This window comes from Phyllostomus discolor, chromosome 4, assembly GCF_004126475.2.
Source record: "Phyllostomus discolor isolate MPI-MPIP mPhyDis1 chromosome 4, mPhyDis1.pri.v3, whole genome shotgun sequence".
NCBI lineage: Eukaryota > Metazoa > Chordata > Mammalia > Chiroptera > Phyllostomidae > Phyllostomus > Phyllostomus discolor.
The window spans coordinates 48,659,107-48,684,532 of NC_040906.2; the positions used below are offsets into that span (position 1 = coordinate 48,659,107).

At 34.4% G+C, this 25,426-nt stretch overlaps 1 protein-coding gene across 5 annotated transcripts in view; it reads left to right on the top strand.

Annotated features, from left to right (window-relative positions):
- Window positions 1–25,426, top strand: part of ATF2 (activating transcription factor 2) — a 79,244-nt gene that overhangs the window by 33,586 nt on the left and 20,232 nt on the right. For 4 of the 5 annotated variants that reach the window (XM_028511055.2, XM_028511052.2, XM_036023268.1 and 1 more), the window contains exons 6-10: window positions 2,353–2,471; window positions 2,612–2,740; window positions 5,016–5,194; window positions 6,436–6,550; window positions 8,457–8,543. In XM_028511055.2, the coding sequence (XP_028366856.1) occupies window positions 2,353–2,471; window positions 2,612–2,740; window positions 5,016–5,194; window positions 6,436–6,550; window positions 8,457–8,543 (629 nt within the window). The remainder of the gene's footprint in view (window positions 1–2,352; window positions 2,472–2,611; window positions 2,741–5,015; window positions 5,195–6,435; window positions 6,551–8,456; window positions 8,544–25,426) is intronic. The other variant, XM_036023267.1, reaches the window with a different exon arrangement.

Consider the following 25,426-nt stretch of genomic DNA (forward strand, 5'->3'; position numbering starts at 1 on the left):
ACACACAATATGTTTAATTTCAATGAATTTTACATATTTTATAATTATTGTGGTAAGAAAAATCTATATGAAATTTAGTATTTTTATATAAACTTCAGACTTTTAGTGTCATAACCACAGATTTACATAAGTATTCAAAATAACACTAAATTCTTTTCTCTTATAAAGCTTAGGTTGTTATACTCTTTGTAAGTCTGTATTTATACCTGAATACTGAGAATGATTAATATTTTAAAAAAATTACCCAAATGTAGAGATCAAATTTTCATATGCAATCTTTAGAGATAGTAAGGCAAATATCACATCGTTCTTCCAGTACTTTCAGCATCAAAATTTTTGTAATGAAAAAATTGGATATAACAAAAAGTTGGTGATTTATCAAAAGTATTTATTTATGAAAAATTTAGGGGAATGCTCAACCTATCTTCAGTTCCATTAAGTAAAAGGAAACAGAACAGAGTAAGGTGTGCATTTCTTTACAGTGTTGTGCCTCAGATATGAGCCAGAACTGAAAACAGTCAAATAAGCGGTATAACAATAACCTGGAACAGTCACTCTCCCAGGCATGGAAGTCTTTGCTTCTCTGAAACTGACTGCCTTAGGGCACTGTCTCTCTTTGTAACTTTTTAATTCAAAAGTGTTTGAGATTGCTTTCTAGAATTACTTTCCTGTTTGCATGTAATACAGTAGAAAATAGAACACATTCAAACACAGCACTTAACCTCATTTTTTACTAATATATGTCAAGATGAGTAGTTTAGCATTACTATATATATAGAATGCATGATGTGTGTAGTATATATTTGATGAGCATCAGTCATAAGCCATCTGCATGTTTAAACAATTGTGCCTGTGTTGACTTTATCAAGCCTGACCTTTCCAGTAATCACTGATAAAAGTGATTTATGCATATGTGTTTTATTTTTAAGACTTTTCTCTCCCTTTAACACACATTAAGAAGGAGCCTTTTGTTGACCCTAGATAGGTAAATCCTTTAAGTGTGAACAGAAGACTCAGTTATGTTCAGTTTACTAAGTCAGTCACGATAGACCTAAGCTGATAAATGTATGATGGGCCCTTGTGTAGTACAATATTGGAAATCTTTTGGTGGGTAGGTGATATGTAACTTGCAGACTAATAGGAAAAAGGATAACACAATAGAGTCTCTAGTAATTCTGTTAATACTAATAGTATCTGAGATAGGCCTACTTTATGTGTAATGTGTGACAAGTAGTCATTTTAGTGCTAAACTACATGTGTAGTAAACATATTAGTCCTCTGATATAATATGGTATTAGTATATGTGTGGAAGCAAAAGCAAATCAGTAAGTAATGCCCATTTTGGGGACAATAATTAACAAATATATTTTACAAAAGATTTTATGAGTATTTTACCTTAAATGAAAATCATCCTTATACATTTATTTGGTTTAAGCTAGATTCATTATATAACCTATAAAATTGATGCCCTAAAATACAAAATTTGAATGTGCTGCCAACTCTGATCAACATGAATAGCCTTGAAAATAATAAGACTTTTAACAGGCAAAATTTGTAAGTTTACTATTTTTATACACATGGACCTTAACAGTCATTTGGTCTATAACCAACACATGTACATATATGCATTCAGTACATGTATTAATGCACGTAGCATGAGTAATATTCAGATACAGTGAAAATATTTCAAGTTTGGAGAATGTAAAGTTGACTTACTCCTCTGCTGCTCAAAAATTAAGCTAGAACATTCCATAGATATGGAACTCTTACATAGCTAGCTCCTCATACAAGCTTGAAAAATGCATTAAAATAGAAAGTTAGCTTCAGTAAGTAGTAATCAGGGATTTTGTTTTAGGGGCCTAATTTTAAACCTTTTTTATCTTGTGTATTTGATTTACCTGCTAAAGATTGTTTTATTTAAGCATGCTTCCATAATAGATTATCAGCACTAGTGGAAGGGCCACATTTGAGTGAACATACATGCTCTTGTCTTAGTTTTCCCCAGATTGCATGTATTTTAAACATAATTTTAATGTAAATTATTAAAAACTTACTGTGTTGAATAATGACAATAATTGTTCTCTGAGTAGAGGATGTTTATGTTACTGTACTCAGAAGGTATGGACTAAGGAATAAGAAGGACTTCTTTCATGGTTCATAAACTGGATGAAATATCTTGAACTGCAACAGGTACTTAACCAAATTTTGTTTGCTTTAAAGGAAGAGGACTTTCCAAAGAGAGAATTAACAGCTGACTGAACCAGTCCTGCTAATTTGTTAATTGACTACATATATTTTAGGGTTCTTTATGATATTTAAATCTATGTGATTGCTGCTTGACATTTATTTCAGATCAGACCCCAACACCAACAAGATTCTTGAAAAACTGTGAAGAAGTGGGTTTGTTTAATGAATTGGCAAGTCCATTTGAGAATGAATTCAAGAAAGCCTCAGAAGACGACATTAAAAAAGTATGTTGTTAACCATGGTATTAACGAGTACTTCTGACAGAAAAACAATTATAGTTTATACTCCTTCTTTCTTATTTCAGATAAATTAATTGGCTGTTTTTTAACTTCTAACTTGTTTTTAATGTTTACTTTTATCTTAGATGCCTCTAGATTTATCCCCTCTTGCAACACCTATCATAAGAAGCAAAATTGAGGAGCCATCTGTTGTGGAGACAACTCACCAAGATAGCCCTTTACCTCACCCAGAGTCTACCACCAGTGATGAAAAGGTTAGACATTGGTCTTTATGGTAAAAACACAAACTAAGTGGAAAAATTAGTACCCTAAATGAAGATTAATATTTGACCTACATAAATGTTAAGGTAATAAATTGTACATAAGTTAGTGTCAGGTTGTAACAGTTTTATATGTGAAAGCCTTTGACTCCTCATAGAAATTTCAGGGAAAGAAAATTCTATCTTTATAGATAATTAGCTCTTTATTACACACAATATTTATAAGGGAGAATAGTCATTTTAGATAAAGCTTATTTTTAAAAGGATGTATAAATTCAGAAATTTAATTTTGGGGGGCTTTGCTATTCTTAACTTTTATACAGTGACAGCTTAATTAAGAATGTTTACAGTGAGAAATTGAACAAAGGTTATTTAGGTGCTTAAAGGGTTAACAGCATTACTCATCCTTAGCAATGGATCTTGGGTAGCAGCAACTAAAATAATGATGATACTATCTTAGTACAAGGCCTTTAGTAGGTGGTTTAGGGCCTCATTCCTAGATCTTGAATGGCCTGGTAACTTTGAACCACCTCGTCTCTCATCTTAAAATTCCCATGTCTCAATCAGAGCCCTTGATTCTTTCCACAGTTTTTCCTATCTCAGTATATTTTCTTTCAATCCATCTAATTGCTCAAGCCAAGAACCCTTAATTTCTTCTTTTCCTTCACACTGAAACCAATAGTAGATCTTACCAGACCTACCTCCTGAATACATCAATTTATCCTCTCCCATCTTCAATGTCACCACTTTAGTGCAAGCCACCATAATAAATTGTCACTTCCCTGCTTGAAATCCTTTGGTTTTTCATTGCATTTACGATAACTCACACTTCTTCCATAAGTCTTTACTGATCTGGGTTTGTCTACCCATCTAACCTCATCTCGTGCCACTCTCTGGTGTATTTATCAAACATTGCAAGTTCTTTCTTGGCTCAAAGACATCATTACTCATAGTATTGATTCCTTCTCCCTAGAATGTTCTCCTTATCCTTTCAGTATCAGTTCAAATACTATTTTTTTTTCAAAGTCTATCTTCATTATACTATCTAAAGTAACCAACTCCAACCTTCCTTCAGTTTTTCATTATCTATTATGTTGTATTTCTACTGTATAGCAAATTTCAATCTGTAATTTTGTTTTATTTGTTTATTGTCTGTCCTTTATCACTAGTTCTTGAGAGCATGTTATACAGTCCCAGATTGTGGAGTAGATGAAGCTGCAGTAGTAATAGTTTATCTTTCTGTGTAGCTTAATAAGATTTTGGTAATAAGTGGCAGCATAAAAGCCAATTCAAAGTACACAGTAGACCCAATTTTATACTGACTAGTTAAGGAGTTCTGGATAAGGCCCTTAATCTGTATCCTAATGTGTAAAACCGGGGAAAAGACCATCTATAAGGTCCTGCCCAAGTCATAAATTCTATGTTTTTCTTTAATTTGGAAAGTTCTCATGCCATTAACTATTTTTATAATTCTATAATTATGTATTTTATATTTAAGATATCACTATTTTTTGTCCTCTTGATACTGAGAAATTATTGATAATGGAAGGGTACCTACCTAAAGCAACATTTGCATTGCTTTAATTTTTCTTTTTTGTCCTCGCCAAAGGACGTGCTTACTAACTTTAGAGTTACAGGAAGGGAGGGAGAAAGAGAGAGGGAAGGAAACATTGATGTTAGAGAGAAACATTGATTGGTTGCCTCTTGTATGTGCCTAACCTTGGACTGAACTTGCAGCCTTTTGGTTTACAAGACAGTGCTCCAACCAACTGAGCCACAACAGCCAGGGCACCTTAAAAAATTTTTTTTAAGTATTTGTATTACTGAATTTGTATCAGCTATAACATGACCTCCCCCTACACCTCTTTCCTCGTGTTTATCATATAATGATGCAGCAGAACTAAGCAGTCCCTTCTGGATTTTAAGTTCTATGATTCCATGAGAATGGCTTGTATTTTTATTTCTTACTAAAATTCTTATGGTATCATAGACAAGTTGCTGAGCCTAATAACTTATTTCTGGATTGATGGGAAAACAAGTTGTACTGAAAAAACCACTCAGATGTTTTTAAATTAAGATATGAACATAGCATTTGAAACTTTAGAGCTGCCTCTAAAATTTTCTTTTAATTAACTTTACACATTAATTTACTTTGGGGAATACTAAGTACTATCCTGTGGATGCTTTCGAAGTGTGTTATATTCTATTCATTAAGGTCCATGAATTGACTTGCATTTTTCAATTCTACTGTTTCTCTATCATTAAATAGGAAGTACCATTGGCACAAACTGCACAGCCAACATCAGCTATTGTTCGTCCACCATCATTACAGGTTCCCAATGTGCTGCTTACAAGTTCTGACTCAAGTGTAATTATTCAGCAGGCAGTACCTTCACCAACTTCAAGTACTGTAATCACCCAGGCACCATCCTCCAACAGGCCAATTGTGTAAGTGATTTAGGCCAATCTGACCTATTTGAATTTTTAAGTTTTGTTGTCACATTATCTTTAAAATTGTGACATCATTAAAATCAGGGGTGTGTATATGAGAGGAGAGAGAGGTGGTAAGGATTGTATTCTGCATGCTTTGGTTTTGGGAAAAAGTACTTGGGTAGTCTTCTTTAAATATACAAGGGGGGTGTGTGTGTGTGTGTGTGTGTGCGCGCGCGCGCGCGCGCCTGCGTGTGCAGGGTCTGTCCAGAAACTATCCAGCTGTGTAATATGTATGAAAAATAAAGACATCGAAGAAGGTACAAGAAACATTGTACCTAGGACAATGATGCCTCAGTCCCCTTCAAAGTAGGCACCTTGGGACCTCACACAGTTCTCCCAATCACCATCAGCTGCCCTGTCACATTTTATTGGACCTCATTGACAGTCTGAAATCTCTTTCCTTTCAAAGGTGATTTTAGTTTTGGGCAAAGCCAAAAGTTGCAGGGCACCAGATCTGGGCTGTAAAGGGGCTGAGTGGGCTGAAATATCTGGGCTGATATTTCACAAAAAATCTCTCCATGAGACATGACACATGAGTAGGTGCATTATCATGGTGAAGCTGCCAATCACCAGTTGTCCATAGCTGCAGCTTCTGTATTATCCAAGTAGCTTAATGCAAAATTTGGTGCAGATTCATTGCTCTACTTAACTCATTTTGATTGCCTCATCCACACAGTACACATGCTCACTCAGCAGCGTCTACTGCCCCCACTGACTAGTACAGTGAAGTCGTCATTGTTCACGCATACACATTCCAGTCCATGCTCTTTGGCTGCCAGGTTAACATTGATGTCACATAAACCATTCTAGTTATATTAACAATGGCTGGACTTTTTCCAGACAGACCTGATATATATAAAATTAGAAAATAAATATCTAAAACTTAGATGGTATTTCTTTTAGACTGGTAGCTCTTCAGAGCTTTCTAATAAGAATTTTTCTCATTAATATATTGGAGAGTGTCCTAAATAAATCCATAACTATTTCTGGTTTTTTCCTGTTTTTTTGTTTTGTTTTGTTTTTATTCATACTGCCACATATATTATGCATTTAAGATACAATTAAAAGTGATTAAATTTTGTGATTTGCTTTTCATTGGTTAGAAAATTTATTTTTAAATGCTACAGTAATAGGAGTAATAGAGATGATTGGTACAAATTTCTTTTCTTTAATTTCCCTTCCTTTGTTTTTATTAGTCCTGTACCAGGTCCATTTCCTCTTCTGTTACATCTTCCCAATGGACAAACTATGCCTGTTGCTATTCCTGCATCAATCACAAGTTCTAATGTGCATGTTCCAGCTGCAGTCCCAGTGAGTTCAAGATTTAGACTATTTAAATTTTTTATTGTAGCAAAACTTAGAATGAAGAATGTTATTCCTAGTCAGCCCATTTCCATTTGCTTGGATTTGTAGAATTCAAATAGTAACACAGAATTTTATTCTTTAAGGGGATATTTATGCTAGAACACTTGTCAGATAACTCCATGGTATTTCAAATAGTGTAGAAATTGTTTATAAAAACACTCGGAATTTTATGCTCAAGCTGGGTTTATAGAATTATTTTGCTGTTCAAGCCTATGAGCATCTTAATCAATCTAAAACAATAGTTAGTCCCCCACTTTCCTAATGAGAATTTTTTTTAAAAGTTGTTTGAGGGGCATGTTAATTATATAAACGTTAAAAGACATAGGTAATAGTTAAATATCTAATTATATTTAATAGTTTGGTGAATATTTAAAACACATTATTTGGAATAATGTTAGAAATAATGCTTTTTTCCTGTCCTCACATTTCATAAAACAATTTTATTCAAATTCTCAAAATGTGTCTTCAACATTAAAGTCATCATTAGAACCACCTTTTAAGACATCTGGCATACTTTTCTAAGATACATTATTTTCATTTTTACTTAAGGAATTTCAATATACTACTTTTTGAATCTGTTACTCCCTTTCTGGAAGTCTTACCCCAAGCCCTAATACTAATTCATAAAATAAAAAGATAGTTTCTTCTTTTACTTTAGATAGATATTTCTCTGTAGTACATTATAATCATTAATTGTGTAGCTTTTTTAAAAATTAAAAATATGTTATTTATTTGTTTTTAGGAAGAGGGTGAGAGGGAGAAAAGAGAGGGAGATAAACATGCATTTTCAAGAGAAGCATTGATTGGTTGCCTCTGCCATGCCCCCAGCCAGAGTTAGACCTGTAACCCTGGTGTGTGCCCCGACTGGGAATCTACTGGCATGTGGGGAAGGCACCCAACTGAGCCACACCAGCCAGGGCTATTGTATCGCTTTTAAAAATCATTTTGAAAAGCCTGCTTATAGTAACATCCAGCACTTTTGGTAAGATTATACCAAGAATAGTATTAAAGTTAATGTTAAATACTTATTTTTATTAACTCTTCCAAGTGACCTTTCTAAATACCCAGAATTAGCATTGATTGAAATAATTTCAAGATCATGTGACCTTTAAACAGAACTGTGCTGTTTAAGATGAATTATTTGAGAAACTTTATAAGGACTAAATAAAAGGTGACGACTTCCTCTTTTCTGAGGATATTCTTGAAAAAGAAACATTTGTGCCCTGTATTTGAGGTTTATGGGTATACTCTGAAATGTAACGGTGATGAAAGAAACTGAAATGAAAAAGACATACTTTATTACACAATAGCTTATCACTCGGTATTGATACTAGGTTTAAAAAAAGCAAAAAACAAAATGGAAAAATCTGTTTCAGGTTGTTAGAGAAATTATTAGAGGTAATCAGGGCTTTTTTTGTCATTATGCAGTATGGTAATATAGCAAACAATTTTTATATTTTTTAGAAATCTAACATATTTTAGAAAAGCGTAATTCATGGATGAAATTATTTTTTATGCCTAGTTGTCACAAGACTTAACATTTTCTTACATACTCAGAATGGAAGTGTGACAGATAATGTGAGAAGCTGTGCATCAGTCACTTTGAATACTGTGAGTTTCTGTAAGAAGAAACCATTTTTAAAAATTGTGAAAATTGAAGATTAGGGAAGCAGGTGTCTTAGAAATTGACAACTTTTGAAGGATAAATCAGGGTATAAGATTGATAAGGGTTTGGGACAGAAACAGTTTCCTGATTTGAAGTCTCAAATTATAGCAGCAATTGTGATAATAAAGTACAAACCTCATTTTGAATGTATCCTCTAGCAGTTATTGTTTAATATCTTTTGCATAGCTCGTTCGACCCGTCACCATGGTGCCTAGTGTTCCGGGGATTCCAGGTCCTTCATCTCCTCAACCAGTACAGTCAGAAGCAAAAATGGTAAATAAGATTTTACTTGTACTGTCCATTTCTTGAGCCTGTTTTGAAATAGTTTTTTGTTTGTTTGTTTGTTTCATTAAAGCCCACTCAGATGCACAATTTAGATCACATCTTACAAAATTATGGACTATATTACACTATTAGAAGAACTAGAAAAATTGGAAAAGGAGAGCTTCCACTAGCGTGGTGACTAGTTAGTGGTGCTTTAAAATAAATGGACGAATGTGTAATAAATTTCTAATTCTTATCTGGTTTTTGGCTGTGGCTTTTTAAACAAACTGTCCTCCTGGTGGAGGCTAGGAATATTACAGCTGAAACTAGATGTAATCATCTGAAGTCAGTGCTGGTAAGTAGTTTTAAACAGTGATACACATTTGTAGAACAATATCAACAATATTCTGAAATAACATACAAATTAGTAATTTAAAGGAAAATCATATTTTTGAGGTGTATTTCAGACCCTGAGAAACTGGTTTTGTGTAAGGAATGAACTATATATAGATTAGGAGTGAGGAAACATGTTGTAATTTTAATCATGACTGCTATTCATTACCTTTAACCAATCCATTTTTATTTTTCTGAGACTCATTTTTCTCATCTGTAAAATAGAGGTATTAAAGTTAGATTTCTGGGGTTTTTCTTAGCTCCAAATCCTATGAATCTGCTAATTTTCTTGCTAGAAGACATATAACTGCTGCTTGTTTTTTAAATTCTCTCTCCCCTTCATATGTCTGAAATTTCATCTAGTGTCTTTATTTAAAATGATGGTAAACCCTACTGTATATCACATGTAAATGAATCCAGTAAGAGGCCTTGTGATAATCCCTGAAGGATAATAAAGCTGGAATTTCAAATCTTGGCTGTGGGTAGAGAACACTGTTTCCTTTTCTCACTTGAGTTGGGAACCTTTGAAGCAAAGGGTGGTATGACCTGAGAAGGCCTTCAATGCATGCTAATTCATGATGCTTTTTCATATATTGTCCCCAAGAATATTTTTGAGATCATTCTGCAATTATGTGTGCTCAGCAACATCACTAAGCTAATAACTCAGTGTGTGGTCTATTTTATTAGCCGCCAAATACCCTGACCCTAAGCCTCAGGACCATGGTAAACTAACTCCCTTGGAGGAGAAGCTCTCTGTGGTTTGTAGGGTGAGAGGCAGCACAGCGTTGTCTTTCTGCTGAGCTTGTACATAGGGAGTATGGATTTCCATCACAGCTTTGGGAAGAGACCTTACTGGGCCCATATGCCAAAAAAAGGAAATAGAATATCCCACTCACCTTTGGGGGTTGAATGCCAGCCAGGGTCCTTTGCGTTATGCCGTGATCCTCATGGAATTCCAGAATGGGAATGGAAGTTCTTTTCTCTCCCTCCACAACCAACTTGCATGGCAGCCAGCGGCTAAGCTGGTTTCCCGAAATGCTGTACAATACAGTGCCTCTTCTGTACATCATCATCATCTTGTTTATATCATTGTAATTGTCCCTCTACAGCCTCACATACTTTGGGGCAGTTTCTTCTTAACAGCAATTAATGAATGTATTACTAGGAAATCAATAGATAAATAGTTATTAGGTGCCTATTATTTGCTCTACTTCAATGCTAGGCACTACATTAATGATACAGATTTGTACACATAAAATCATTATATGTTGCACGTCTTTAAATTTTTTGTTGCTGTCCTCCATTAGTGCAAATAATCAATCTGAAATTGGCATGTGATGACTTCTCTTAACAATAAAACTTACATATCATCTGAATGAATAATAGGTGGCTGAGGGATGTAAAAATTAACTGGTTATTGATTGTAGTGAGAGAACTTGAAAACCTGAGAGGGAAATTTTTCACATGACAGTACTTTTAGGTCAAAACTTCTGAAATACTAAGATGGATGTTCACTTGATAGCCAAAGAGCTTCCCTGGAAATGCTTTTTATACGTTTTACTTTAAACATAACGTACTAATGGAAAATTCAGTTAGGGAGAACTAGGAGTAGAAATGTGAATAAGGAGATGATATTATTGTACACTGTATCAAAAAATATTTTACCTACTCAGTGGGCTTTTTTTTTCTTACAAATTAATTCAAAAAGAACAAATTCAATTCAAAGAAATACTCTGGGCTTACAAGATTAGGCCATATTTGTAGAAACTATTAAATTGAGCACTTCCCTAAATAATTTTCTCTGTTACCAGGAAATTAAATTAATAATAATAGAAGTGTTTTGTATGCTTGTATATTAAAAAATACCAAAGCTATAATGTTCACAAGTTTATATATGGAAAACAATCATTGCTTGAAGGCCCCAAAATAGCAGAGGGAGTTACAGATTGCTCCACTTAAATTTAATAATCCAAATAAATTTCTTATTAGAAGTTTGCTAATGTGAAATAGTTATAGTTAAATGATTGCCTTTTATAATTGGTATAATAAATAAGTTTGTTCTTTTTTAATTAAATAAAAAGACTCAGAAATTAGGTTATTAAATTTTAACTTTGCATTATGCAAAATTTTAAACACATACAAAGTAAACAGGATAATAGAATGAACCCACACATACCCATCACCCAGCTTCAATTACTATCAATATAACTACCATTCTTATTTTGTCTATACCTCAGATTACTCCCTACTGGGACTCAATTATTTTTAAGGTAAAATTTACATACATTGAAATGAACCGATTTTAAATGTACAGTTTTGATAAGTGCATCCATGTACTTCACACCCTCATTATGGTATAGAACATTAATATCTACCCAGAAAGTTTATTTCCTTTCCCATCAGTTCCCTAACTTCTATTTGTCAGCAGTAATTTGTTCTACAACTTCATATAATTAGAATCAGTATATACTCTGTGTCCAGTTCAGTCTGTATCTGTTAGATTTATCCATGTTGTTGAATGTATCCTACTTTGCTGCTTTATATTGCTAAGTAGTATTCCATTGTATGTATAGAATATACCACAATTTCTTTATCCATTCTCCTGTGGATGGACACCTGAATGGCTTTTAGTGCTTAGCTACTATGAATCAAACTACTATGCACATTTTTATATAACTCTCTGTAGACATATATTTTCATTTAGTCTATCTACCAAATAGTAGAATTGCTGAGTCAGAGAGTAGGTATACATTTAACTTAATGAGAAACTGCCAGATATTTTGCCAAAGATTTACATTCCAATAAGCAGTGCATGAGAATCCCAGTTTTTCCCACATTTATGCCAACATTTGGTTTTTATCATTTTCCTTGTAGAAATTCTAGGAGTATATAGCAGTATCTCATAGTTTTTATTTGCATTTCCAATTTCACTAGGCTTTTTTGTGTTATCTTTTGCCTGTTTTTAAATTGGGTTACTTGTATTCTGTTATTATGTTGTATGAATTCGTTCTATGAATTCTTAGTTTATATGAATATAAACTAGATTCAAATTTTTGTTATATATAACCTTACAAATATCTCCTCTCAGTTTGTAGCTTGCCTTTATTTTCCTTAGTAGTATATTTGTACTATTATTGATTGCTATTGCTATCTTTAATATTCTCTCTTGTCTACTCAATTTGCTTATCTTTTATTAGCTTCCTAAAGTGGAGCTCATTGATTTAAATCTTTTTACATTTTTAATATAGGCATTTAAAGCTATATTTTTCTCTGCACAAATTTTTATGGTATATATTCATTATCATTCATTTTCTAATTTCCTTCATGAGTTCTTCTTTGAACCACGGGTTATTTCAGTGGGAGTAGAGGGAGCATACCTCAACCTAATAAAGGCCATATAGGAGAAACCTATAACCAAAATCATACTCAGCAGGCAAAAACTAAAAGCTTTCTCCCTAAGATCAGGAACAAGATAAGGGTGTCTACTTTCACCACTTTTATCACTTCTTTTCAGCATAGTATTGGAAGTTCTAGCCACAGTGATCACACAAGAAAAAAATAAAAGGCATCCAAATTGGAAAGGAGGAAATAAAACTGTCATTGTTTGCAGATGACTTGGTAGTATACATAGAAAACCCTATGGGGTTTTCTTATAGGCCCCACCAAAAAACTACTCACCCTAATAAATGAATTTAGCAAAACAGTGGGATACAAAGTCAATATTCAGAAATCAAAGGCATTTTTGTATACCAGCAATGAGATATCAGAAACAGAAACTAGGAAAAAGATTCCATTTACTATAACAACAAGAAAAATAAAGCACCTAGGAATAAACTTAACCAAGGAGGTAAAAGACTTGCACTCAAAAAACTCCAGAACACTGAAGAAAGAAATTAAGACACAAATGTGTTCATAGATTGGAAGAATTAACATCATTAAAATGTCCGTACTACCCAAAGCAATCTATAGATTCATTGTGATCCCCATCAAAATACCAATGACATATTTCACAGATATAGAAAAAAACGTTTCAGTAATTTATACGGAACTATAAATGACCCTGAATAGCTGCAGCAATTTTGAGAAAGAAGAACAAAGTAGAAGGGATCACAATACCTGACTTCAAATTATATTACAAGGCCACTGTAATCAAAACAGTCTGGTACTGGCAAAAGAACAGACACATGGATCAATAGAACAGAACAGAGAGCCCAGAAATAAACCCATCTCTATAGGCAATTAATATTTGACAAAAGGGACAGAAGCATAAAATGGAGTAAAAATAGCCTCTTCAATAAATGGTGCTGGGAGATCTGCACAGGTACTTGCAAAAAAATGAAACTTGATCACCAGCTTACACCATACACCAGAATAAACTGAAGATGGATAAAAAGCTTAAAGCCATGACACCATAAAAGTCCTAGAGGAAAATAGAGGCAGTAAAATGTCAGCTGTCCCATACAGCAATATCTTCACTGACATATCTCTTAGGGCCAGGGATATAAAGGAAAGAATAAACAAATGGGACTCTATCAAATTAAAAAAAACTTATGCATGCCTGAAGAAAACATCAGCAAAATGAAAAGGGAATCAACCAACTGTATGAGAAAACCTATTTGCCAGTGATACCTTGGACAAGGGTTTGGTCTCCAGAATGTATAAAGAACTCATATGACTCCACACCAGGAAGTCAGTCCAATTAAAAAATGGGCAAAGGACCTGAACAGACACTTCTCCAAGGAAGATGTACAGAGGGCACATAGACATATGAAAGAATGCTCAACATCACTAGCCATCAGAGGGATGCAAATTAAAACTACAGCAAGATACCACTTCGTACTGGTCAGAATGGCTATCATTAACAAATCAACAAACAAGTGCTGTCAAGGATGTGGGGAAAAGGAAACCCTAGTGCACTGTTGGTGGAAATGCAGACTGGTTCAGCCACTATGGAAAACCATATGGAATTTCCTTAAAAAAAAAAAAAAAGAAAGAAAAAGAAAGATGGACCTGCCTTTTGATCCAGTGATCACACTGCTGGGATTATACCTAAGAATCCTGAAATACCAATTCAAAAGAACCTGGGCATCCCTATGTGCATAGCAGCAATAGTTACAATAGCCAAGTGCTGGAAACAGCCTAAGTGCCCATCAGTAAATGAGTGGATAAAAAAAGCTCTGGTCTATTTATACAATGGAATACTACTCAGGAGAAAGAAAGAAGGGGCTCCTACCTTTCACAACAGCATGGATAGAACTGGAGAGTATTATGCTAAGTGAAGTAAGCCAGGCAGCTAGAGACAAATACCATATGATCTCACCTATAAGTAGAACTTAATGAACAAAACAAACGAGCAAAATAGAACCAGAGACATGGAAATAAGGAACAGACTGACAGTGACCAAAAGGGAGGGGGGAGAGGGATAACAGGGCCTAGTCAAGAAACATGTATAAAGGACCCATGGTAATGGACATCAGGGTGGGTATTGACTGAGGGAGCAGGGGATGGGAGGGATAGGGGAGAGCAACAAGGAGAAATTAGGACAACTGTAATTGAACAACAATGAAAAAATAAATGAAATGCAAAAAGTATACAAATAAAAATATATGGATTTATACAGTATGTCTGTCTTACTGTATTCAGCATAATGCTTTTGATGCTTACATTGTTCTGCATTTCATTTCATTCATTACTGAATATTATTTCATTGTATAAATATGTTATAGTTTATCCATTCATGCATTGTCATACATTTGGGTTGTTTCTGCTGCGTATACATTGTGAGTTAATCTGCTGTAAACATTCTTGTGTATTTGTGGGATATGTCTTATGTCTTAATTTTTGTGGGTAAATATCCACTGTGGAGTTTTATTGTTAGTTTTTATCTGCATGACTAGAATAGTACGGGAAGGGGGAAAGAAAGAAATATCGATTAGTTGCTTCTCCCCACCCCCTACCCAGCATGTGACCCGACCAGGGATGGAACCCTCAACCTGGGTATGTGCCCTGACTGGGAATTGAACCTGCAACCTTTTGGTGTACAGGTCAAGGTTCCAACCAACTGAGCCTCCAGGCCAGATCTTTTGGTCTTTTACAATTTTGCATTTGCTGGTAAATTTTAACAGAATATTTTCACATGAAAATACAGATCTTTGGCTTCTCTTGAAAAGTTAAACAAACTGCTTTGCGGGGGGCTGTTTTTCTCAGCTTTGAATAATTTAATAGTCTTGCATAGGATGTATTTATTTTTTAAAATATATTTTATTGATTATGCTATTTACAGCTACCCCATATTTTTCCCCTCTATTGCCCTCCACCCTGCGTTCTCCTTCCCACCAGTATCGCCCCACTTAGTTCATCTTCATAGGTCATACATAAAAGTTCTTTAGCTTCTCCATTTCCTATACTATTCTTAACCTCCCCCTGTCTGTTTTGTACCTACCATTTATGCTTCTTATTCCCTGTACCTTTTTCCCCATTCTCACCCCTCCCTCTCCCCACTGATAATCCTCCATGTGATCTCCATTTCTGTGATTCTATTCCTGTTCTAGTTGTTTGCTTAGTTTGCTTTGTTTTCATTTGTTTTGGGTTTTTTTAGGTTCAGTTGTTGATAGTTACTGTTCAGTGAGTTTGTTGTTGTTTTACTGTTCATAGTTTTGATCGTCCTTTTCTTAGATAAGTATCTTTAACATTTCATATAATATATAATAAAGGCTTGGTGATGGTGAACTCCTTTAACTTGATCTTATCTGGGAAGCACTTTATCTGCCCTTTCATTTTAAATTATAGCTTTGCTGGATAGAGTAATCTTGGATGATGTAGGTCCTTGCCTTTCATGACTTTGAATACTCCTTTCCAGCCCCTTCTTGCCTGCAAGGTTTATTTTGAAAAATCAGCTGATAGCCTTATGGGCACTCCTTTGTGGGTAACCTGTTATGTTGTAAGGGGCAGAGCCTTAGGTGTTCCCCAGGGTGGGCAGCCCAGGTTGCTGCATTGAGGCACTGTTTTTGGAGGAGGGGTTTCAGACCACTTCCCCACTATCCACAAGCAAATTGGGCCCTTCGGGTGCTGATTCCCAGTTACATGAGTTTGTGTACGTTCTAGGATCCTATGGGTCTCTCCTGCGAACTCTCCTGTGAGGCTGGGAGTTTCTTCCACTGCCACCTCAACCCCCACAGGTGTTTTCAGCCAGAGGCTTTGAAGCTTTATTTCCCTGGGCTGGAACCCTGGGTTGAGGGGTCAATTGTCTCACTCCTCATTTGTTTCTCCTGGTTAATCCGAATGCAAATGTGGGACCACCCAGTATGCTAGGTGCCAACTTGCCTGCCCAGGTCTGCCAGCTGCCACCCTGCCGAAAGTCCTCTCTGCCCGCCTGCCCATCTCCGCCCCTCCTACCATTCTGGATGGATGTTTCTTCTTTTACTCCTTGGTTGTCGGACTTCCATACAGTTCAATTTTCTGGCAGTTCTGGTTATTTTGTTTTTAAATTTGTTGTTGTTCCCCTTTTGGTTGTGTGAGGAGGCAAAGGGTATCTATCTACACCTCCATCTTGGCTGGAAGTCTCAGGATGTATTTATTAATCAAACTAGATTTCAACTTAAGCCATTTTTCTAATAAGATATTTCAGAATTTTTTTCTCATTACTTATTTTCTGTTTTACTTTTTTCATATAAATCCATTTATATAAAATTGTAGAGCAAGTAAAAGTAATCTGTGGTGGAAAAATTCAGAATAGTGGTTGTGTTTAGTGGTATTTACTGGGAAGGAGCATGGGAGGATATTCTGGGATGTAGCAATGTTTATAGAAGTTTTGGTTACACAAATATACATTTGTGGAAACACTGAATGGTACACTTACGATTTGTGTGTGTTTTTTAAAGTATATTTCAGCCCCCAAAGATAAAATATTTAGGTGTATATTTATTGATACCTGCTATTTACTGTACTTGAAAATGCACCAAAAAATAAGTTGTCTTTATGAATGATGGATAGAGGGATGGGTTTGTCAACAGATGTGCAATAAAGTAATATAGTAAAATGTTAGTATAGACTGCATTGGTGGGCGTACAGATGTTTATTACATAATTCTTCCATCTTGGATATATATTTGAAGTTTTTGTGATAGAATAAAATGTTAAGAAAGACTTCATAGTGTTTTTCAAAAGAATTGAGGAAAAAAGGGGCTAACCTGAGGATATATGTATGACTAGACTTGCTGAGATACTTGCTTATGTACCTCTCTAGCTGACTTTGGATGAACTGACCTCCACTTCCCGTTCTTGTGTAAACTGGGTAGCTTCTGGGCGATATCGGTGATCTGCCTTTGGGCCTCAGGTCTCCCTGCATTTCCGTGGCACTCCTTGTTTGTATAGGACAAGTGGAACTGGAAGCAGAAGTGAGAAGCAAAACTTTATTTTCCAAAGTTCAGAAAAAAAAAATGTCGAAAATAACAATCAATAGTCATTATTTAGAAGAAAATATTTGCTACTTGCCCTTGAAGCTTAGGTACCAATTTGGCTTATAACATTCTCTGGATAATTATTACAATTATCTGGCTTTTATCTCAATGTTTGTAACTGTGTAATAAGTGGTATTGTTTTGAAAATAGAATGAAACTTAGATTAACTTTTTAAAAAAGTATTACACAAGTTCCAAATATTTGGGGGCTTTCCTCTTTTTATATTTTAATTATATATACTATGGTGTAGTAATATACAACCTTTGGTATATCTGCCGTGTGTTTTCATTTTCTAACATAGTATAGGCATTTGGCTTATTTGTGAAAATCATAGTTGTTACCATGCTATTCAAGTAGCATGAACTGGTCACAGAATATCAGTTGCCTGGAATGCTAAAGGAATTGTGATTAATTGGGGTTTTTTGTTATTGTTGTCATATCTAGATTATTTCCTACTTCACTGTTGGTTTGATATTTTTATTGAATATTAGTTTGTTTTCCCTGTCTTAGTAACATACAATGAACATTATTTAGTATCTCTTTAAGACTTTTCAATGCTTGCATGTTGTTATCATCACCATCAACTATACTTTACTTATAGAAGTACAAAACGAATCTGTCAGCCTTAGGGAATAACCAGAAATAATTTGTTTTTTGTAGTTTAATTCATGTTTATATATTTTGTCTCAGTCTCATTTAACAGTTATTTCTATCACTTGTCATTTATTTAACAAACATTCATGGGTACCAAGAAATCAGCAGAGTTGATCTTAAATTTTGAGGGATTTTTTTCCCAGATATTGCCTGTGATCATCAAGAGAGTCAAAAACAAAAAAAGTGTTACCTTTAAGAAAAACATTATTGATTTTTTTTTTTCAAACAAGTACTGACAGGATTATATTACATCATTGGGGTGATTTTTGTTTTTGATTTTTTGATGTTTCTTATGGTGACTTTTTTTGCAGAAGAATCATTTTTTCAGGGACTTCTTTTTTTAAATATTAGATGTTTTTAAAATTATATTGATTATACTGTTAGAGTTGTCCCAATTTTCCTCTTTTACCCCCCCCTCAGGTAATCCCCATACCTTTGGTTCATGTCCATGGGTCATGCGTATAAGTTGTTTGGCTACTCCATTTCCTATACTGTACTTGACATCTCTATGGCTTTTCTGTGACTACCAATTTGTACTTCTTAATCTCCTCACCTCTTCTTGTGATCCCCTAAATCCTGCCCTCCCATCTGCCAACCATCAGAATGCTCTCCATATCCATGATTCATCTCTGTTGTTCTTGTTTGCTTAATTTTTTTGATTCAGTTGTTGGTAGGTATGTGTTTATTGCCATCTTACTGTTCATAGTTTTGAACTTTTTCTTAAGTCTCTAACATTTCAAAGAATATTGGTATGATGTTGATGAACTCCTTTAGCTTTCTCTTGTCTGGAAGCTCTTTATCTGCCCTTCAATTTTGAATGATAGGTTTGCTGTGCAGAGCAGTCTTGGGTGTAGATCCCTGCTTTTCATGACTTTGAATGTTTCTTGCCAGTCCCTTCTAGCCTGCAAAGTTTCCTTTGAGAAATCAGCTGACAGCCTTATGGGGACTCCCTTGTAGGTAATTAACTGCTTTTTTCCTGCTGCTTTTAAGATTCTCTCTTTATATTTAACCTTTGGCATTTTAATTATGATGTGTGTTGGTGTGACACATTATAATTAAAATAATATTAGATGTATTAAAGTTTTAAATTTAGTTCTTCCATAAGTTGTAAGGCCAATTTACACATCTAATTATATACGTAGCCCTTTTAAAGGACTATAATTAATATTAAACATCTTAAATTTTATTTTAAACTTAATATATCCTGTTTCTTCTGTTTCCCAAGTACATAATAACCTTTAAATTCAATTAAACTTAACAGATATAATGAGGCATGGTTTTTTAAAATACTCCTTTATAAGTTAGAGGCTTAATAAGATTATCTTAGTTCCTCAATTAAAATCACAGGAATAAATCAGTCTCTTAAATATTTTAATTTGAAATCCAAGGATATTCTGTTATTTTAGGTACTTTTAGAACATAAAATACCAAATAGATACAGCTTATTTCTAAATTTGAATTAAAATGTTAGTGTCATAGATTACTTTTTTAAGCTTCGAGGGGCTAAAATTAGAGACTTACCAAATGAAGAAATAATTGTATCATCCCAACTGAAGAAAATTGAAACTGGGTTCATATCTCAGTGCACAGAGGTTTTTTAATAACCAGGTAAGTGATCCTGGGACTTTATTATTTTCTCCATCAGAGATAGAACTTCAAATCTATGCTTTCCACATGCATGGTTCCCAGCTCACATCTCTGTATTCACATTATATACATGATAATTAATTTTTCTGACTGTTCACCAGTCTACAGCCCCTCAGTGAAACTTACAATTTCTTCTTTCACTACTTCAGTTGGCTTTTACTTTGGTGTTTTCAACTCTGAAAATACTTAAAACATTCTCTGTGTTTGGTTCTACATATCTCTTTAGGATTTATTTGGCCTATGTGGTCACAGTCTATTAATGACATGCCACATATCTTAGCAGTGCTGATTCTACTAAAATGACCTGTGGTTAAAAAATAATGTAAGACAAATGACAGCATTAGAATACATAAAGTGAGTAGCACACTGTATAGCTGAAGAGAAACTTGTTTGTATCCAGAGAGCACTAAGAATGCTTTTGCAGTGCCCTGATATGCAGATGCCTAGTGATTACAGGAAGACACAACATTTGCATTGTGTTTGTGTCCCCTATAAATATTGAAATAAGATCCTTGTTTTGTGTTAAAGAAATTTCTTCAGAGCAAGGTATTTTGTTTGTTTGTTTAATTTTAAGAACTTTAGAATAAAGCTTTGGAAAAGTAAGTGTGTGGTGTAAGAAAAAGGTAGGTGGGGGTCCACAGACACAAGGTTATCTAGTACTTTCTAATACTACACAAGAATCAGTAGAATCTATTTTACTGCAAAATTGCACCGTATTTCACCAAATTTAGATTAAGAGGTTTTGTTTGTTATTAAGTACATAAACCATAAATATTTGCTGTCTTTGTTACTCTTCTAGTAGAACAATTTTCTTATGTAATATTTGTAATCAAAAAGTAAATCTTCTGAGTGTTAATCATTTAGGAGTTTTGTTTAAGAAGATGTAGAGTGCATTTAAGTGGTATTCTCCAGAATCATTCCTTTAAGAGTTGTGTGACAAACAGAAATATCTGCACTCAGTGGGTAGCCAGTAGGTTTTCTGCAGGGGGTTTCTACTGAGAGCTGACAGAGGGCATCTTGGCAAATGTTCAGAAACTCACATTAACTTAGTTGGGCCCTGCATGGAACCTCATGTTCAGCAGAATTCTCCTGACCTGCCTCTGCATGCTAAGCTAATCAGCAAACACCTAATGAGCCCACTCCAAAGAAACAGACTCTCTCCCAACCTACTTCATTTTCATATGTTCTCTGGGGGTGGGGAGACAAGACTTTATGAGGACTGATGATGCTGCAAAGACCACAATAATGATAATTAACTTGCTGAATTTAGAAGATTATGCTGTTAATTAGTTGCAAAATAAAGATAAGTAATAGAGCAGCAGATGGTAGGATAACACCCAGGAGAAGGAGGGTTATTACTCTGATGAGCTTTTGTGGCACATATGAAATATGGATCTGACTTTTTCATAAATTGTTTTTTTAGAGAACATTGTTTTTTCTTTGAACTGTGATGGAATAGTTTGTTTCTACTAAGTCCTGACAAATATAAAATTGTTTTCAGTGGTATACTATATAACATAGAATTTGAATAGCAAATTATTTTTAGATTTACCTCTTAAAGTGAATATATATGTCAGATCAGCACAACAGTCTCTACCTCTTAAGAAAAGAAGTTTTCAGTAGTTGAATTTTATGTTGTTAAATATTAATTCTAAGCATTAAAACATTAGTCTGCTTAGAAATACAGTAATAAAGATGTTTTCATTTTCTTTCAAACAAGGTATGTACCTTCAGTTTGAAATTAAAATTGTGTCTGTTTTATTGTATATGTTGGAGAATATAGACTTTTAAATATTTAATTTCATTGAACACTCAATCTTTTTTTACTTAATGAGAGAAATTTTAGTCTTAGCAATGGTCTGATACCCTTATTGATTCCTAATATACTTAAAATACTTAATATTAGACAAAAGCACTAGTTGGACAAAACTTGTTTAAAATATGTTCAATAAAGTAGGAGTCAATGGACAGAATTTCTTACTAATTTTTTAACGAATTATTTCTTTAAAATATCTCTAGCAAATACAATATATATGGGTAGATTATAGACATTTTTATATTGTAAACTTTATATGAATCATATTTAGTGACAGCTTTTTCACTGAACCCATTCTAACTTTTTAGTTTACATGTATATTTATTGCTGTTTAAAAAATCTGCATTTCAGAGCAGTGTTAATTAACCCTTGAAAATCTTTTTCTGAAATTTTGTACCCAGTGGCACACTTTCCAAGTCAGACTTGTTGTAATCAATGTAACAGCATGGAGCAAACATTAGAGCTTCTTCACTGGCTGAGTACTATATACCCTAGGGCAGTCAGGAGAGGGTAATGAATGAATACTGATGCTGCTTTTAAGTGCTCTGTAAGGTAGTAACTTGTCCTACTAAAGATTATTCAAGAGAGTGATGTTTATGTACTTCAGACTCCCCTGTGTGTAGTTACTGTATTTCATTAATTCTAAGAGTTAAGCTCTTCACTATAAAACTTTAAATGCTTTCCAATTCTCTGATGCTTTCTACCTAAGGACTTAAAAAATGTTTTACCAACATAAAATTTGTTAAGTTTCACATCTCAATCACTACTTACACGTATGTACATTTTATATCCATAAATGAAAGCCCTAACCTAATGCTAGAGGCTGGGTGCTGTTCATTGTATTTTGATATTTGATATTCTGTTTTTAAAAGATACCATTAGGCAGAGACTACCTCTCCAGATTCTCCTCCTTTGTTCTGTTTATGTGACCCATACTTTCAAACTCTTATAATTTTACTTTTAATTTTTCTTTGACCATTTAACCTAAGTATTTCTACCTGATTATAGCCAACTATTTGTTTTGTCTACTTATTCACCCACTTCCATGTTATCCCATCAGTTATGAGTGCCCAAACCTCCTGTATTTTAGCCACTGTTATGGTGGTTCCTCCTTGTTTAAAAAAAAAAAGAAAAAGAAAACAAGGGAGGAACCAAGAATTTTATCTGGGTTCCGAAAGATGCATTGTATGATGTGGTCTCGAGAATTGAATTTACATAATAAAATATGTCTGAGACTAAATTAGTGATTAAGATGACCCTTAAGTACATTTTTCCTAAGTATAGTTTGAAAATACAAAAGTGTAGGAACTTGCCTGATTCTTTGGCATCTCTACCCCACACCCATACAAAGAAAATAGAGGCTATTTTTGAAGAAATAAGGAACCTGACATTTGAGAGGCTCTTTCATGAATCAGGTACTTTTGCACATTATATTTAATCTTTACCTGAATCCTAGAAGTTAACACTATTCAGTCTCAGTTTTACAGATAAAGAAACCAAAACCCAAAGATTATCGTATTTTACTGTATATAATGCACACTTTTTGCCTAAATTTTTAAGGGGAAAACAAGGATGCACATTATGCATGGGTATAATGATTACATTCCATGGGTATAATAATGTGCCTAATGATCCTGTGTATAATGCACACAAAAATGTGGGTGTGCATTATAATACATGGGAGCACATTATACATGGCAAAATACAGTAAATGATTTGTTCAGGGTCACACAGATACTTTGAGGCAGAGTTAAATGCTGAACAATATAAAGTGTCTTTTCAGCTGTATACAATATGTATACAGTATACATTATATATTAACCAGTGAAGATACTAGTACTCTACATATTGTAGAACTCTGCAATTCATAAAGAAGTATTCTGTCATTCCTGGCTGTTGTGGCTCAGTGGATTGAGTGCCAGCCTGTGAACCAAAGGGTTGTTGGTTCGATTCACAGTCAGGGCACATGCCTGGGTTCCTGGCCAGGTCCCCAGTAGAAGGCACTCAAGAGGCAGCCACACATCGTTGTTTCTCTCCCTCTCTTTCTCAGCCTCAAATTTTATTTCTTGATCATTCCTTGTGTGATTTGGACAAATCCAGGATTTGAACTAGCTTAGTGATTGTGTGACCTTGGACAAATGATCTCTGGTTTCTGAGTATGTAAAACAGGGATATTGTCCTATTAGAAACTCATTGTACATTTTGCTAAAGGAAAGAAGCTGAATTCAAAAGGCTATACACTGTATAATTCCATTTAGATGGTATTCCTGGAAAGGCAAGAACTTTTGGGGTCAGAAAACAGATTAGTTGTTTCCAGGGGCTGGTTGTGTGAGGAGAGAGACAGGACAGGAGCATGGGGGAAATTTGAGGGTAATAGAACTGTACTATATCCTGATTGTAGGAGGTGGTGCTACAACTGTATGTGCTTGTTAACACTCAAAGAATTGTACACTAAGATGAGTTCACTTTACTGTATTGAACTTACAACTCAGTAAAACTTTTTTTAAACTACTGACTTTGTTTTTAAAGTCATACTCAGAATCTACAATGATTAATAGTAAAGAGAAAATGTCCACTAACAATTATCCATGTTTAACTATTGCCTAGTGGAAATTTTGTAGATCTTTTCATATGTGCTTCAGTTTTTAAGGAATCTGGATTAGGTATAGAAAGTAAGATAGTTATGGATGAAAATTAAGAAACTTCAAATATTGAGTAGTAGAACTTTCTAAATTGTTCTGAGTTGGCATGAATGAAAGCAATTGTACTAGAATCATTGGGGACCTTTTTCCAAAGCTCTTCTCTCTTACCGTGCTAATATACCATTTCTGCTCTACCCAGAGAAGGAAGAGAGAAAAGGCTACCAAGAATCTGTTTTTAGCATGCAACGTACAGGCAGTTGGAAGCACTGGATAGACTGCAACACGGTTCTCGTACCAGTGTTTGTAGCCTCTCTCTCCTGAAAGCTGTGCCTGAGTGTGGATCTTAGGAAAAGGTCATGTACATATTTCTGCATCAAGTTTTGTGAGAGAACTTTATTTTGGGCTCAAGACTACATTTCAGTTAATAAGAACATTCTCAGCAACAATAGTTCCAGGTCTTTTAGGTCCCTGGAGTCGTTTTCATCTCAGAGATACTATAGTATGATTACCTTGTGCTAATTATTTCAAAATACAGATCATAACAATAAAACTATCCCCCAAAATCATATATGTCATTTTCATCAAAGAAACCAATTTCTGTTTATTACCAAATAAATTCGCTATTCACCTCTGTAATAAATCAGTAAGGTACCAGTTGCTAAAAAGGATGCAAAAAATACAAGGCAATATCTGCACTTAAAATGCTTACTGTCTAATTAGAGAGATAATATATTCACATACAATACATTTTTACCAATAGAATAATAAGGTTTATTCAAATTGTATCCTTTAAAAAGGTACCCATAAATGTCTAGGGCCTCATTCTAACACTAGACCTTTCATACTCTTGACAGTGGGTCAGGTACAGTCCAGTTAACAGGCAAAATGGAACACAGTGGAACAGATAGACTTGGAAGTAGATCTGCTTATCGGAGACAGGGAAGACCTAAGAGATGCAAATCAAGCTGTAGGTTCTCAGAGGAGGTTTAACCTGACAGTGTAGTGACCTAAAAAAGTGCAACATCAGGTTATTGTCAAAGTTAGCACTGACATCAGACCTGAAAGCAGAAATCAGATGGCCCGTATCTGGCAAGATAAGATTTTGATTTAAGAATCTAAGAGCCAGAGAAAATTGGAATATAGGATACAGGAATGAGGGGGTGAATAATTGTACATAATAAATTTGTATTGCTTTATGTTAGTTGAACAAAGCTAGTTAAAAACACTCAATAGTGTTTTTATTTTTTACTCTTTTTCAAAATTGATTAGGAACAGCAAACTT